The sequence below is a fragment of the Podarcis filfolensis genome (genome assembly GCF_964270895.1).
Source record: "Podarcis filfolensis genome assembly, chromosome: 1".
Taxonomy (NCBI): domain Eukaryota; kingdom Metazoa; phylum Chordata; class Lepidosauria; order Squamata; family Lacertidae; genus Podarcis; species Podarcis filfolensis.
In genome coordinates, this window is record NC_139604.1 from 20,765,190 (window position 1) to 20,781,086 (window position 15,897).

General features: G+C 42.7%; 1 protein-coding gene across 2 annotated transcripts; it reads left to right on the top strand.

The window, feature by feature from the left end:
• Positions 1 to 292: 292 nt before the first annotated feature.
• Positions 293 to 15,558, top strand: LOC310742810 (mitogen-activated protein kinase kinase kinase 20-like). Of its 2 annotated transcripts, none has more exons than XM_083572420.1 (5): positions 293 to 410; positions 8,091 to 8,207; positions 10,539 to 10,613; positions 11,701 to 11,851; positions 13,990 to 15,558. In XM_083572420.1, the coding sequence occupies exons 2-5, from the start codon at positions 8,106 to 8,108 to the stop codon at positions 14,670 to 14,672; spliced, it is 1,011 nt and encodes a 336-aa protein (XP_083428546.1). In that variant the 5' UTR covers positions 293 to 410; positions 8,091 to 8,105; the 3' UTR covers positions 14,673 to 15,558. The 2 variants fall into 2 exon arrangements, with proteins under 2 accessions (XP_083428546.1, XP_083428547.1); XM_083572421.1 differs by lacking the exon at positions 293 to 410 and adding an exon at positions 3,254 to 3,473.
• Positions 15,559 to 15,897: the final 339 nt, after the last annotated feature.

The window sequence follows — 15,897 nt, forward strand, 5'->3', positions numbered from 1 at the left end:
AAGGCAAATGTTATTTAATCTTTCAGCTGTTCATTGTGCCATCATAAATACTTTCTTTTCAGCACAGTTGTGGGGACTGAAATGAGCCCACTAATTGCCTCCCATTTCGACTGACATGTGGTGGTTTAGTGGAAAGGGAACACAGCGGGAGAAGGAAATAGGAGGCTGAGAAAATGAGAGCTAATTATTTTCACTGCCTCATGTCAGGCTCTGTGTCAGCCTTGTTTTTACAAACTGGAAGGTTTAGCACTAAATAAAACAAACTGGCGTCATGTTTTTATATACTGGCAGTGTCATGGAAGCAGCTGCAGATCTCAAAGACAATATAATGCCTGCGTTCGCATGGACACCATCTGACAGCCACCGTGAGCCACTACTAATGAGGATATCACAGTGGTGCCAAGTGAAAGGTGCTGAATTATGTATGATTCTTCATCAGTACAGCAATAGTCCTGTACATCATTATGAGACATTGTTTTGCTGAAAGAGATTAAAACATTCTTAGTTCCAGACCCTGCAACCCTAAACACGCTACAAGAGGTTATTGATGGAATTTTGAGGGAGAGTTTCTTGCAGATTTCTTCTTTTTTTTTTAGGGTTTTTATCGTTTATTTATTTATTATTATTATTATTAAATCTCTCTATCTATTTCCCTTTCCTTCTCTCTCTCTCTTTCTCTCTCTCTCCTGGGACAAAGCAGTGGTGGGTCATGACACTATATATAAAGAAGAGAAGCAAATTAACCATACTTGTGTTATCTCCCTTTAAATCGGGCATAATAAAATGTAGTGTAGCAGAGTTAGCCTTAATGATAAATAACCCAGGTGCTCACACTATAGAAGTTCCAACTCTTATTGCCTTTAAAACAGCAGGTTTCAGCAGCTGAGATAGATAATAGCAGAGAATGTAAAGGAGCTACTGGGAGCTTAAATTATCAACATGCTACGACTTTTAATACCAGCATGATCAGGCTTTTCCTTTCCCCCATGTTTGTTTTATCTTACATTACATCTTATATTTTTCAATACCCAGTTGCCTGCTATGATGGCACTTCCATTTTTTCCTCTCATTTATCTTCCTTTTCTGTTTCTCCTTTAGTTTGCTGTAACTCTTGAATTAAATAATAATAATACGTTCTAATTTATAAAATTCATATTTTGAATATAGGCCTTCTTCAAAACTGATTATCCCTCCCCCCCCTCAAAAATAGTTACGAATCTTCTGCAACGTAAAATATTACATTGGTACCTCGGGTTACATACGCTTCAGGTTACAGACTCCTCTAACCCAGAAATATTACCTCGGGTTAAGAACTTTGCTTCAGGATGAGAACAGAAATCGTGCAAATTCTATGACTTCACACTGGGGTTCAGATAATGTATGTGAGGGAAAGTCACCATGTTCAGGAAGCACCTTGAGTTTTTAAAAGCCTCACCACCAGTACAGATTTGATCATTTGTGGAGGGGATAATGTTTCATAATTGCTTTCTCCTTCCACAGCCACTTTCAAAATCTCCAGAATTTTTGGTTGGTTTTAGTGTTTGCCTTATTATTATTGCTTTTCACAATTGCTTCCTCAGATTTTAAAGAATGTCATAATGTATAATTTGCTGCTACAAGCTTCTGTCTTGAGACCTTTGGCAATTAGGATGGGATTTCATAAATAATAATAATAATAATAATAATAATAATAATAATAATAATATTTTTTTATTTATATCCCGCCCTCCCCAGCCAAGACCGGGCTCAGATGACATAATACATCCCTAGCTTCTTTCAATATTAAATAATGATATAATACAAATGTCTATATGAAATAATAAAATAATACTGCTTTGCGGAGTATTCTGCTTCCTATCTTAGTAACACATACAATAATGTGAGGGAGGCTAATAATCGTTCACACAACATGGTAAACCACGGTTTACCACTGCATGGATGAAGTTGAGCAAAGCAACATTTCCTCATGGGCTTCTCTTATGGGTTGTTTGGCTCCAAAGTATGAGGATTTTGGCTTTCACATTACATTAGAACCAGAGATAAAACAACTCTGCCTAATTAAACATGCACGCTTCACGACTCGTGATTTGAAGTTGGCTTGTGTTGAAAATGGCCAGAGTTTGTTTTAAACCTGATCTCTGCTTTGAACAGAACGCTAAGCTGGGATTCTTTTTTTTAAAAAAAACCTTCTTCTTTTCCAGTTGAGCTAATTCTGGCTCAGCCACATAGCCCTAAACCATGGCTTAGCATTGCGAATAAATGCAACCAATCTCTGTTGCTGCACCTCTTCTCTCTCATAGCTCATGAAGGGTGAAATCATTATGCACAATAGTTCTTTGGCACAGGAGAGCAGGGGTCAAAGGGGGTCGGCGACCCACAGCTCCTTCTTCTGGATCTAAAGAACTAATGGACAGCGCCGCTTCTGGTCCACTATTAATAGTATGAAGCTATCAGATCTGTTTAAACTGTCAGAGTAAGAGATGCCATGGTTTTTACATCATGGCTTTACATATAGTTTTTGCTAAGTAGCAAGTGTAGTTTTTTAGTCTGAATTGTGAGAAATGATGGGGAAACTTTGCAAACCTATAAAACAAACAAAACATTACAGTGGTACCTCAGGTTACATATGCTTCAGGTTACATACGCTTCAGGTTACAGACTCCGCTAACCCAGAAATAGTACCTTGGGTTAATAACTTTGCTTCAGGATGAGAACAGAAATTGTGCTCCGGCGGCGCGGCAGCAGCAGGAGGCCCCATTAGCTAAAGTGGTGCTTCAGGTTAAGAACAGTTTCAGGTTAAGAACGGACCTCCGGAACGAATTAAGTACTTAACCCGAGGTACCACTGTATAGCTTCCATTCTTCCATGTGAAATTCTCCATGGGGATCTTCAATTAGCAAACCCTTTTCAATGTGATTTTGTTGTTTGTGGGTGTTGTTTCTTAGACTAAGGTTGCAGTCCTAATGTAGGAGGTAGGCCCTGTGAAGATGACTGAACAACCTTACACAAAGTCCTTCTGGGTTTTTGCCGGCAGTGCAGAGAAGTCCTCTTTCTCCCCTCCATCCTTTTTCATGATTTTATTCTTTAAAATAACTTGTTTCCCTCCCAATAGAAACAATGGGGAGAGAAATCAGGAGAGATTTATGGTAGCTTCTGAGCCTCTCTCTAAACCTCTCTCTAGCTCAGAGGTGGGGTAGGTGTGAGGTGATCAGGAAGGCTTGGGACGAAACTTCCTATGTGTAACTTGAGATGGAGTAGAAAGAACCAGAACCACAGGCTGGCGACCATCTTGTCTCCTCTTGTCTCTATCGACGCCATCTTAACAACAGCACTACTAAGATGCACCCTTGGCTCCAGGCCAAGAGAAGAAAAGGGGGGCTTTCTCCCATAAGGAGATAGTCACCACATTTAAACTATGTTCTAACCTTTTAAGTCTGGCTTCTGGGAACCTCTGTGTGAACAGATGATTACTTGTGAGTAAACGTTTTATATGGAAGACTGTGTAGCATCTTATTTTAGGAGGGATTAAACAGGGAAAATACCAGGAAATATTTACAGAGACTCTAATGAGTCTGAGCAGGCTATCTGCTGTGTGTTTAAAAAGGGGGAATGTTAACTCTGCTGATTTTGTTGAACTTGTAAAGACAAGTTGGGATAGGATATCTTAGACAATATATCCTCCCCCGCATCCCTAAACAATCCCACAGAGCCAGGGTGTAGTAAGCTTCTGCAACAGTGGGAAGTCAGGATCTCCTTCTCTCTTGTTGGAGCTTTCTATTCAATGGAGAGGGAGTCCTGCTGTATCCTGAGGCCTCTGGGTCACCTTCCCAGGAACCACAGGATGGCAGATTTAATTTCTGATATGCTGCATGATGCTTTTTGTGGAAGGTGTGTCTGTGTTAACATAGAACGGAGAAGCTGTGGTCCTCCAGTCGTTGCTGGACTCCAGTCATGCCTAGCCAGTAAAACCAAGGGTCCAAGATGAGGAGAGTTGCAATGTAGCATCTCAAGGGCCACAGGTGGCCCATCCTTATACACACATGGGGTTAAGTTCCCATTGTAACCAGAGTGTCTTCTCAGTAAACATGGTTAAGATTGCACTGTGCTCAGGGGCATAGCATGGGCGGTGCTAGGGGGCGTGGCCCCTGGGTGCACAATTCTTGAGGGTGTGTAAACCATGCGCCCACAGCGCCCAGTGCTCCTCTTTGCGCACCAAGGGCTGTATCGGCCGGCTGGGCTCCCCCCTGAACAGGGGGCAGGTGGCTCAGCATGGTCCCACTTTGCTCTGGTGGTGGTGGGGTTGCTCCGTCGGTGGCGAGGACTGGGCTGGAGTTCCCCGCCCAGCGCATGCATGCCCACCCCGGGCACTGGCAACTGAGGCTACGCTACTCCCATATTTCAGGTTGTGCCTGGGGCTATAACTGCAACTTAACAGAGGACCTCTAATTATTTCAGGTCTTGGATTTTGTTTTGTTTTTAATCTTACCACATATTCAGTGACTCTGCTGAGGCCTTGTTTTCCATTTTCCAAATTCTCAACAACATCTTTGCAAAACATTTACATTCTTTCTGCCCCAAGCTCTTTGTAGCGATAGCGCCATTTCCCAGCACAGTAAAATTAACTATGGTCGCTGTACCATTGCCTGTTATTCATCTCCTGCGGAGCAAGGTCAAGTTACAGTATTTTATATGTATCTGAATTTCTGTATTTTTGCCACTGTAAAGTAGACCATCCTGCGACATGAAACCATTGAGGGTCAAGTAGCCATAGCCTGGCCCTTTTCGTTTTGAGATGTATTGAAGCTTGTGGGTTGATGTAGAGATACCGTACAAGGGGAAATATATATATTTGAGCTCACATGCAGGTTTTCAGGGCGCGTAAGATAAAATGGAAAGCAAGGTGACTAAAAAGTGAACACATATAACCAATTCTAAATTGAATATAGTTAATTATGTAATCTTATATTAAACTTCCAAAATGGTACTGCTCTGTCATATGATGGCAGCAACATAGCTTTATTTTAGATTCCCCTAAATATTTGTCCTTGGGCTGACTGCTTAAGAAGTAACGGGTCAATGCTAACCAGAGTCAAAAGCCTTTTTTGACGGCAGATACAGCAGCAAGGCCCCTGGAGAGTCATGAAGTAGCTGGGGTCATTTTCTGGCAGCTATGCCTAATTATCATGACTACAGTGATACAAGTTAATATGAGTTATTCCCATACAGAAAGAAGACTGGTCCATCTGCTTAAAGTTTTGCTGAAACTGATTTTAAAAAAATCAAAAACATATGAAAACATAATAATGAATAAGAGCCCAAATATTTTATATTTATGTCAACTGCATGGACTTAGGAATAAGAACATTTTACAGGGATTCAATACAAAACATCGTCTTTGCTGTTAAATCACGTGGAATGTCTTTTCATTGCCATTTTAGCGTTTGTTAAGGATATATATATCCCTAAGGAAGTCAGACTATCCTCCACCAGGGCCAGGGCCTTTTCAGTGATGGCTCTGACCTGATGGAATGCTCTGTCCCATGAGACTAGGGCCCTTCAGGATTTAACCTCCTTCCACCTGGCCTTTAATTTGAATTCAGCCTGATCTTTTATTTCCCTTCTCTTCCCTCCCCCTCCCCTTTTATGAAGATTACCCGCTCTGAGACCTCACAGCTAATTCTCCCCTGGCCTCCTCGCTGGCCCAAGTAGGACTAATTCTACCAGCTAGCCCTGGTGACTATCTAATGCTTATTAGATGGATTTTCCCCAAATTGATTTTTGAACTTTGAATTTTATTGTTATTCATGTTTATACTGTATTTTATGCTGCTTCTGCAATGTGTTTTAAATTTGTTGTTAGCCGCCCTGAGCCCGGTTTTCTGAACCGGGAAGGGCGGGGTATAAATAAAAAAATATTATTATTATATAGTAAAAATTTATTCTCAATGTTCTGTTTTTCTTTGCTGTACCGTGCACAAAAAGAGCAGGTTTGGTGTGGTGGTTGTAGGACTTGGACTAATGACATTTTGGTTTGAATCCATGTTAGAAGATCACTAAAGTTGTTTTCACACACAGAACTCTTTAGTGATGCTAAGGGGTTGCTTTTCTATAATTAGCTGGAAGCCAGTTTAAAACATTGGTTACCCACAGCTTTTAATACACTGCAATATCAATGCCCTTCCCAGTGGCCAAGGCCCCTCTGTAATGTTTTCTCACAAGTCCTTCCTAATGTTAATTAAAAGGTTCCTCTTTCCTTCTTCTTTTCATTTCATTGCTTCCTGTTGATCACAGCTGAAGGAGTAATGCTGAAGAAACTAATGTCAGTCCAATGTCAGTCCTAACTGAGTCATCATTAATACCTACTTCCACCATCAGCAGAAAACAGGCAACAAAATGTAATTAAAGGCACAAAAGCACCCCAAAGCCTGAATGATGCACAATATAATTAAAGGCACAAAAGCCTTGGCCACATTAGATTGCTGGTGTGGCAACTCTCTGGTTCCCTTCTTTTTCTTCTTTATTAATCGTTTTTTAAAAACACGAGGTATCAATGTAGAAAACAGTGGACTGCAATTACTTGTCACCAGCATTGTCTGACTTCTCTGTAAAATGTGGATGAAGACAGGGTGGGCTGTGGGTGAAACACCTTGGGTGGCTGAGCCAGTCACCACATCCTTGTGTGATAGGGATAAAATGTGGAACGGCCAGTGATGTTGCCCTGAACAGCCGAGAGGAAGGAAGGGACGGTTTTTTTATTATCTTTGCTGGATTTGAAATTCTTTTAGTTGTTGTTGTTGTTGTTGTTGTTGTTGTTGTTGTTGTTGTTAATCACTCTGTGATGCCTTCCTGGGAAATGGAATCATGAATTAAATAAAGACTTAATGAGAAATGGAAAATAATTTGAAATGCCTTGTTTTAAGGCCATTTGCTGTTAATCTATGAATTTTCCTAGACCGCTTATTAAAACAGTCCCCAGCACTTGCTCTCAAAATAACAGACCACCTGTTGAATGTGCGTAGTTCAAATGGCTTCTCTGATCCTTTTAGGAAAACATGCTCCAGGTGCAGATGTAAATAATATTATAACTCGGGTGACATTTGCAGATAACAGACTTCCTCAACCTGGTTCCTTTCAGCTACTCTTGGACTAAAACTACCATCAGCTCCAACTGGCATCCCTGTTATGGCAGAGCCTGATGGGAGCTGTAGTAACAGCTGGAGGGCACCAGGCTGAGAAAGGCTGTCATATATGTGGAACAGAAGTCCTTAAGTTTTGATCTCTTGAGACTTGCTTGTTTCCTGCATGCCATCCACATTTTCCTGCTTGCTGATGCAGAATACTTGAAAGGCTTCCAAATTTGTGCTTTGTGGCTGTGAGCCAGCTAAACCTATATGTACATATAGAGATGAAGCATATTCGGAAAGATGAAGTTTATTTAAAAGATTTCACTGTGGCCCTTTGCAATGCTGCGGGAAAGGCAACCTGTTTAAGTTTTAAATTACTGAAAAGCGGGTTGTCTTTTTATCCTGTGGTAGGAATTTCAGGGGGACGCGGGTGGCGCTGTGGTCTAAACCACTGAGCCTCTTGGGCTTGCCGATCAGAAGGTCGGTGGTTCGAATCCCCGCGACGGGGTCAGCTCCCGTTGCGCTGCGGTTTGTTCCGTTGTGCTAGAAGTAGCTTAGTCATGCTGGCCACATCACCCGGAAAAACTGTCTGCGGACAAACGCCGGCTCCCTCGGCCTGTAAAGCGAGATGAGCACCGCAACCCCAGAGTCGTCTGCGACTGGACTTAACTGTCAGGGGTCCTTTACCTTTACCTTTTTTTTTTTAGGAATATCAGATCAAACCCCTGACCTTACGATGTTGTTTGGGCATAAGGAGCGTCCCCAAACCCATTTAAGAACCCCTCTTGCTGATAAGTAAGGATTATTTCACATTAAAATGGAGTTTGGATCCTTCAGTTCCTAAGATAATATAAAATCGATTAATTTATTGGGGTTTCTATTTTTATTTTTTTGCTTGGAGACAACAAAAAGTCACAATTGCTCCAGTGTCCAGTTTTGATATTCTGTATTTTCTTTTCCGTGCCAGGACTGTAAATGGAAGATGTACATGGAAATGGATGGGGATGAGATTGCAATAACTTACATAAAAGACGTGACATTTAACACTAACTTACCTGACACAGAGATTTTAAAGATGACAAAGGTAAGGTTCTGTTTACGGGCTTGAAGCTTTCATGATTGCCTAGATCTCGAACAAAGGTATTAAAATACCACAGCAGCATACTTTTGTGCCTATAGAAACTCATTCTGCTGGCAGCTTTTAAAGACCCCCCACCCCTTCCCACATTTGTATCACAATAGATTTTTTTTTCCTGTTAACATTACCTTTTCAGTCATGGTAATAAGAAAGCGATGGCACGCTTAAGATATTACAATTAAAGTGTGTGATTTCTTGGTTCTGTAACAAGGTATATCGTACATCAGACAATGTACAGACAAGTTCTAAATGAGAAGAGTGTTCATCAAGGTGTGCTGAGAAAATAAAGTGTTGGCCTTTGGCAGCAATTTATGTTATTAAAATGGGGAAATAAAACAGGTATATTTAGTGGGAAGGTGTCTTGAACCAGGCCTATAATCACCAGGATTTATGAGGTTTGGCCAGGTTCCTTCCATTTTATGAAGGGAAAAACCCACAGCAGATTCATGGTAGAAATGTGCTATTCTATGAAAACTGCTTCTGGACTAATAATAATGGCTTTTCCACTGGTTTTCCACACAATTCAAAAAATTGCAGTTTTTCCTGAATGTTCATTTCATATTATCAGCCTGCTTGTTATTTAAACCCAGTCTTTCAACTAATGCTAAAATGCTTCTTCGGGGGGGAAATGATTAGGAAAGGCCGTTATCTTTAAATTTTATTTGTTTAGTTCAAAGACAGAAGAACTGCAGGAAAATACAGGGTGACAATAGAGTGGTTTATGGAATTCTATAGGTGTCCCATAAAAACGGGGAGTGATTGAAGAATGGCAATTCCACCCTAAGTGCCTGGTGTGGAAGTAGCCCTAGACTCAACCTGCTATTTGAGTGTGTCCTCCTTCCAGCCTTGTGCCTTCTTGATATTTTTGACCACAACTCCCATCATCCCTGACTGTTGGCTGTGCTAGCTGGGGCTGATGTGGGCTGTAATCCAAAACTTCTGGAAGGCACCAGGTTGAGAAAGGTTGTTGTGTTCATTGTTTGAAATCCTGTTGGGTCTTCTGAAAAGTGTGTAAGATGTAGCCTGTCAGGGGAAGGGGTCTGCAGTAAGGAGGAGGGGTGGGGAAAAGCCCAGCTGCACAAATGGCCTTCTGCTTGGGCAAGTCTGGACCCCAAGCCTTAGTAATAGAGCTCATTCGTAATAGTAATACTAATAATAATACTATTATTATTATTTATTATTATTTATACCCCACCCATCTGGCTCGGTTTCCCCAGCCACTCTAGGTTGCTCCCAACAGAATATTAAAAACATGATAAAACCTCAAACATTAAAAGCTTCCCTAAACAGGGCTGCCTTCAGATGTCTTCTAAAAGTCATGTAGTTGTTTATTTCCTTGACATCTGATGGCAGGGCGTTCCACAGGGCGGGCGCCACTACCGAAAAGGCTCTCTGCCTGGTTCCCTGTAACTTCAATTCTCACAGTGAGGGAACCGCCAAAAGGCCCTTGGAACTGGACGTCAGTGTCCAGGTTGAACGATGGGGGTGGAGATGCTCCTTCAGGTATACTGGGCCGAGGCCGTTTAGGGCTTTAAAGGTCAGCAACAACATGTTGAATTGTGCTCGGAAACGTACTGGGAGCCAATGTAGGTCTTTCAGGACTGGTGTTATATGGTCTCGGCGGCCGCTCCCAGTCACCAGTCTAGCTGCTGCAATCTGGATTAATTTTAGTGTTACCTTCAAAGGTAGCCCCACGTAGAGCGCATTGCAGTAGTCCAAGCAGGTTTTCTGCAGCCTGGTACAGTCGTACCTTGTTTTGCAAGTGGGATCTGTTCCAGAGCCCCAGCTGCTAGCCGAAAAGGACACAGGGCAAAGCTCTTTGTCTGCGCACGCGCGAGCGGCAAACCCGGAAGTAACCCGTTCCGGTACTTCCAGGTTTGCTGCGGACGTTCGCCGGAATGGACACAAGATGAGGCAGACATTCGCGGAGATATTACTGTAAGCTTATTTTTAAGGGCATATGCCTATGACTAAACTTCTAACCAGCAATGAGTATACAGTATGAAATGAATCGGTCAGTTGGTTGCATAGAAAACAATAAAAGCATGACAAAAAATGAAATGCCTAAAGATGAAAATAAATCATGGAAGACATGCAGGCCAAACGAGACATCACGTGCTAAGATTTGTACTTTTGTATTTATTTAGTCATTTGACACAGTTTCTGTGTTTGCTTGTTTTCACTCTTTATGAAGGACAGAGGATGGATGCATAGAAGTTGATTTGCACAATGAGGCAGAAAACAAAAATGTTTCTTTCATTTATTTTTATTTTGCAGCCACCATTTGTAATGGAGAAATGGATTGTGGGAATAGAAGACGATCAGACTGTGGAATGTTTAGTTACTTATGAGGTAAGTGTTGTGGGTGGGTGGGGAGCCAACCCGCTCCTTTTGCCTGTAGGGTTTCAGAATAAGGAGGTGACATGCCTTAACTTTCTTGCCCACTGTAATCAACGCCAAATACTGTAATTAATTTTAAACTACCAACTTCTCATGCGAATTTGAATGCCATCTTCAGAAATCACACCCAGACTCCTAGCTGGGAAAGCTTGCTCCCTTAAGTGTAAAATATATATACACACACATACCTTTCTTTTTTCTTCCTTTTGAGTAATGGTCGGTGTAGGTGGTGTTTGTTGAACAGACAATCTTTCTTACCTTTTTGGCAAAACGCTAATTAGCAGAGCAGAGGAACAACAGGAGAAGGGAAAGGGCAAGAGGGAAAACATAAAATAAAACCTAGAAGCAATTTAGCTATGTATAATAGGATGGAAATTAGCCTTTGTATGAGTAGATTTTTGGATACTTACAAAAAAAAAGTGTTTAAAGACCAATGGGATATTTCACACTGAGGCTAATAATTGAAATTTCAGCTCTGTCCTGTGGCATGCATTCAAGCAGTGAGAGAGCGATATAGGAAAATTCTGGACCTCGCCTGCCTCAGAAGTGAAGAACAGTAGCTTTCTATTAACAGGAAGAATAACCCTAGGTTCCTTTCAGACTGTAGCTCCTCACAGGTCTCAGAGCCTGACAGCAGGATTAAAGAGCTAGCCACTATAGGCAAGCTACCATAAGGGAACCTCAGCAACAATACCTCCTTAGTGCCTACCTCTTCTGGCAGAAAAGATTATTTACTTGAAGCACTACATGATCTCATAATTACTAAACGGTTCTGTTAAAAGGCAGCCATTAAAATCTTGCCCTTGTTCAGTACACTATTTTGGGCTGGGGGGGGAGAGAAAGCGTAATTTGCCGCCAGATTGGTTGCACAACTGAAAAAAATTCTTTGCGGCCAAACTAAAAGAGGATATTAAACAAACTCAGCATGAGAATTTATGGTATCATCAATGTCACAGTCCGAAGTTCAGTGTCTGGACAAACACTGCATGACTGCGATGAGGGTCTTTATTTTTTTGCTTCTGAATATCTTGTTGAACAGAGCATTGTCAGAACTCCAAAATCCACCAGACATATCCAGCCAGTGGAATGGAGTAAAGTGAAGCTTCAAGATGAGGTGAAGTCAATACAGCTTAAAATACAGACATCGCTCCCAAACTCAGAAGGCAACCCTCGGAGCAGATCCAATTCCAGTAAGTTTAAATTCCAGTAAGTTTAATGATGCAGAGTGTTGAAGGAAGGACATAAGTAAACAAAACAAAACAAGACATTAATATCTGTTTCAGAAAACACACTCCAATTAGCTCATCCCATTCACTCAACAAGAAACGAAGGCATCTCTCTAAAATTCCCTTTTCTCAGAGAAATGTGTCTAATATTCACACTTACTAAGAACTTTGCAGTTGTTTTCCAGCATCCATTGGATCAGAACTTCCCTGACATATAAACTTTGTAGCTTATTTCAATGGACAAAAACTTAACTGCAGATATAACTGCAGGTACAGGGACCCCTGACCATTAGGTCCAGTTGTGACCAACTCTGGGGTTGCAGCACTCATCTCGCTTTATTGGCCGAGGGAGCCAGCGTACAGCTTCCGGGTCATGTGGCCAGCATGACTAAGCCGCTTCTGGCAAAGCAGAGCAGCGCACGGAAATGCCGTTTACCTTCCCGCTGGAGCAGTACCTATTTATCTGCTTGCACTTTGACGTGCTTTCGAACTGCTAGGTTGGCAGGAGCAGGGACCGAGCAATGGAAGCTCACCCCGTCGCAGGGATTTGAACCGCCAACCTTCTGATTGGCAAGTTCTAGGCTCTGTGGTTTAACCCACAGCGCCACCTGCGTCCCTTAACTGCAGATAGTACAAACAGCTAGAAGTCTGTCAAGTCAATGAACAATGGCAGAAGAGCATTAAAAATAAGTGTGTGCTGTTTAGTCGTGTATTTTAGTGTACGGTTGTATCTACTAATTTGTATATAGGATCTGCCTAATTCGAGGGGTGCATAGACGGGCATTGCACAGTTATAAACAATTAGAATTGTTTGAGCAATGGAGGTCATGTCTTTGAAATCCTGCCGAAAGAACCAACTTTCCTAAGTGTGTTCTCAACACATGCGTCGACATTATTTAGTGACTGCAATCTCCTTGGAAGGAAAAGGGCTAACAGCACAGCTCCCCAAGCACATTGGCAGCCCCGCTATAAGAAAAGGGCTGATTGATGGCCTGTCAGGGACTAGCTGGATGAGGAAGAGTGGTGGAATCTGCCCAACCAAGAGCACCACAGGGAAGATGCAGAGGAAGAGGATTTCGAACCTGGCGATTGATGGTGGGACACTAGTCACACAGGCGAGGACAAGCTGGGAAGTGCTGGAAGCAGGGGGCTTGAGGGACAGCGAGATGGGAGCAGACAGATGCCCCAGCACAGGACAGGGGGAAGAGGTTCCTAGTTTGGATGGATGCACAGGCAGCGATGATAGAGAGGAGAAAGACCTTGCCCTCTGACAGCTTCTCTACTGACAGCCTGCCTTCCCCTTCCACTCCTAGAATGAGGTGGCTGTAGCTGCATGTTGCCAAACAGCAAGCCAGGCAGACACAAAGGGAGTCCCATGTAGGTTGCCGTAACAAGCAATCACAGAGAGAGAAGCCTGATACCGAGTGCTAGGGAATGCTAAGGAGGGGCTGCAAGCCAGTCCAAACAACGTCTTTGTTTAGACAATTTTACCCATTAGTAAAGGTAAAGGGAACCCTGACCATTATGTCCAGTTGTGGCCGACTCTGGGGTTGCGGCGCTCATCTCGCTTTACTGGCCGAGGGAGCCGGCGTAAACCTTCCGGGTCATGTGGCCAGCATGACTAAGCCGCTTCTGGCAAACCAGAGCAGCACATGGAAATGCCGTTTACCTTCCTGCCGGAGCGGTACCTATTTATCTACTTGCACTTTGACATGCTTTCGAACTGCTAGGTTGGCAGGCGCAGGGACCGAGCAACGGGAGCTCACCCCATCGCGGGGATTCGAACCGCCGACCTTCTGATCGGCAAGTCCTAGGCTCTGTGGTTTAACCCATAGTGCCACCCGCGTCCCTTACCCATTAGAAATCTCTGTAAATTCTTTGTTTTGCTTCCCTTCATAAAGAAACTAACTGCAAGTGAGCTAAGCCTCTCTCTCTTTCTCTCTCCAACCTGCGAACCAACTGCCCTGCCTGTCAGACTGTGACATGGCCAGGAAGCCCACAGATAACAAGACACCGGCACCTATGCGAAGTCTTGGACAGCCCTTACTTTTGGTGCTTCCTCAGAAAGAATTCAAAACTGATGCCCTCTGTTTTTCTTTCAGGTATTGATGCCCAATGGATGAATGCACTGAAACTGCGCCGAGTGACCAGCAGCCCTTCTCTCCAACGTTCCCGCCCTCACAGCCCTAACGGTTTTTTGCCGTACCTTCAGGACCAAGGCACCTACGCCGCCGCCGTGAGACGGACCCAGGTTCCTGTAACCTATCAGATCACTTCTCTGAGTCAGTCGAGAGGATCGTCTCCCACACCGTATTTATCATCGCTGCATTTGAACTCAAAGGGAAGCAGCACCTCCAGTGCAGCTTCAGATAGCCCTTCGGAAAGAGACAGGTCCAAAACTAAAAGCAGGCACAGCTACCACAGCGGCGACTCTCGTAGTGTGTCAGGAAGCGGAAGGCGCTTTGCAAGGGGTTCGGGAGGTGCTCAGGCAGCTGCTAAGAACCCAGAGAAATTCCGCAGGCATTCCCAGCCAACGTACAGTCAACACTCATCGAGGTCACATGACAGGAAGTCTCCTCATTACCCCCAACAGCCCAAGTTGATACCAGGGATGCCTTTGAAAACTGAAAGCAAACCCAAAATAGAAGAGGAAGAGGGAAGCAAAGTTGGTGAAGGCGGATGGACCAAAGTTGATTATTCAAAAAAGTCTCATCGGCATATCGTTGGCAAACAAAGAGAAGAGAAGGCAAAAGGAACTGGAGCCAGCCAGAAGAAAGTCCATTGATGTTTTTTTGAGAAATAGGTTTTATTTTATTCTTTTGGACATTTAGTTTCTACAGAGAAAGGTGTGGGGGGTGTTTTTAAAGATTCGCCTGACAATGAATGTGAGACTAGCGCTATTGAACATGAATACACTACCTCTCATGGAGATCAAACCCACAAGTCCACGACAAGCATGGGTTGTTGGGGTTTCTACTTACTGCAGCCTGGTGAATAGGATGCTATTGTTTGCATTGTGAATAGTCACATGCTGCAAGTTCTCTTTGCTTCCAGTTGGGTGCTCATGATTTTAACTTAATACTTCCACAAGTCTTAAATTAGGAAATAACCATAGTTTCAGTCTGATCCTGTAGGGATAGGACCACAAAACACAACTGCCTCCCACCCGCAACACAATGGCTGAAAAAAAATGTGACTGGAAAGGTTATCCTTTCCTTACTTATGCAGCTCTCATTACAATATCCTGTCCTGTTGAGTTTGTTTCTCCCGATCTGCTCACTGCACCCTACCCAGCCTCCTCTCTGGTGATGGGGGAACCCCAGTCCTCCATTTAAAGATGCAGTCCCCACATATTTCCTTTGGACTAATTCTTACGATCATGAAATAATTTAATACTGTATATTCTGCAGAGAAGAGCAAACAAAATAGAAAAAAAATAGCCTTGATCGCTCTTGTTTTATTTTTTTATTGTTTTGGTATGACTATTTATTAACATATGGCAAATGTTTTTTATTAATTGCATTTTAATTGTACCCAGCCTTATAAACTACTGTTAATACATGCTATAATTCTACTGAGGTACCTTTGGGGAGGGATTTGTCTTCTAAGACTGTGGTCCTGAACACGGAAGTAAGTCCCACTGCATTAAATGTTACTTTTGTCTGAGTAAACATGCTTTGGATTGGACAATGTTTCTTGTTGGCTTTGGCAATGAAATTTTTAACTCTGTATAAACAGAAAACAAAGCTTAGCATATTCAACCGCATCAGTCCGTTATGAAAAGGAAATGGTTTGAGGGTTTGTTTTCAAATCTTTTGATTTTGAAGTGGTATGTATATGTGGAGCAGTTAATCCATATTTCCCAAATCTGTTTTCCCCTCCTTGCAATACACTGGAAGATTTTAAAAAGAAAATAAAACCTTCCTAGCTCTCAGTAAGATGGTGTGCCCTACTGCCATAAATGCAACCCATAACAGAAGGGGAGAAAGCGCAGAGACCAAGTTTTGACA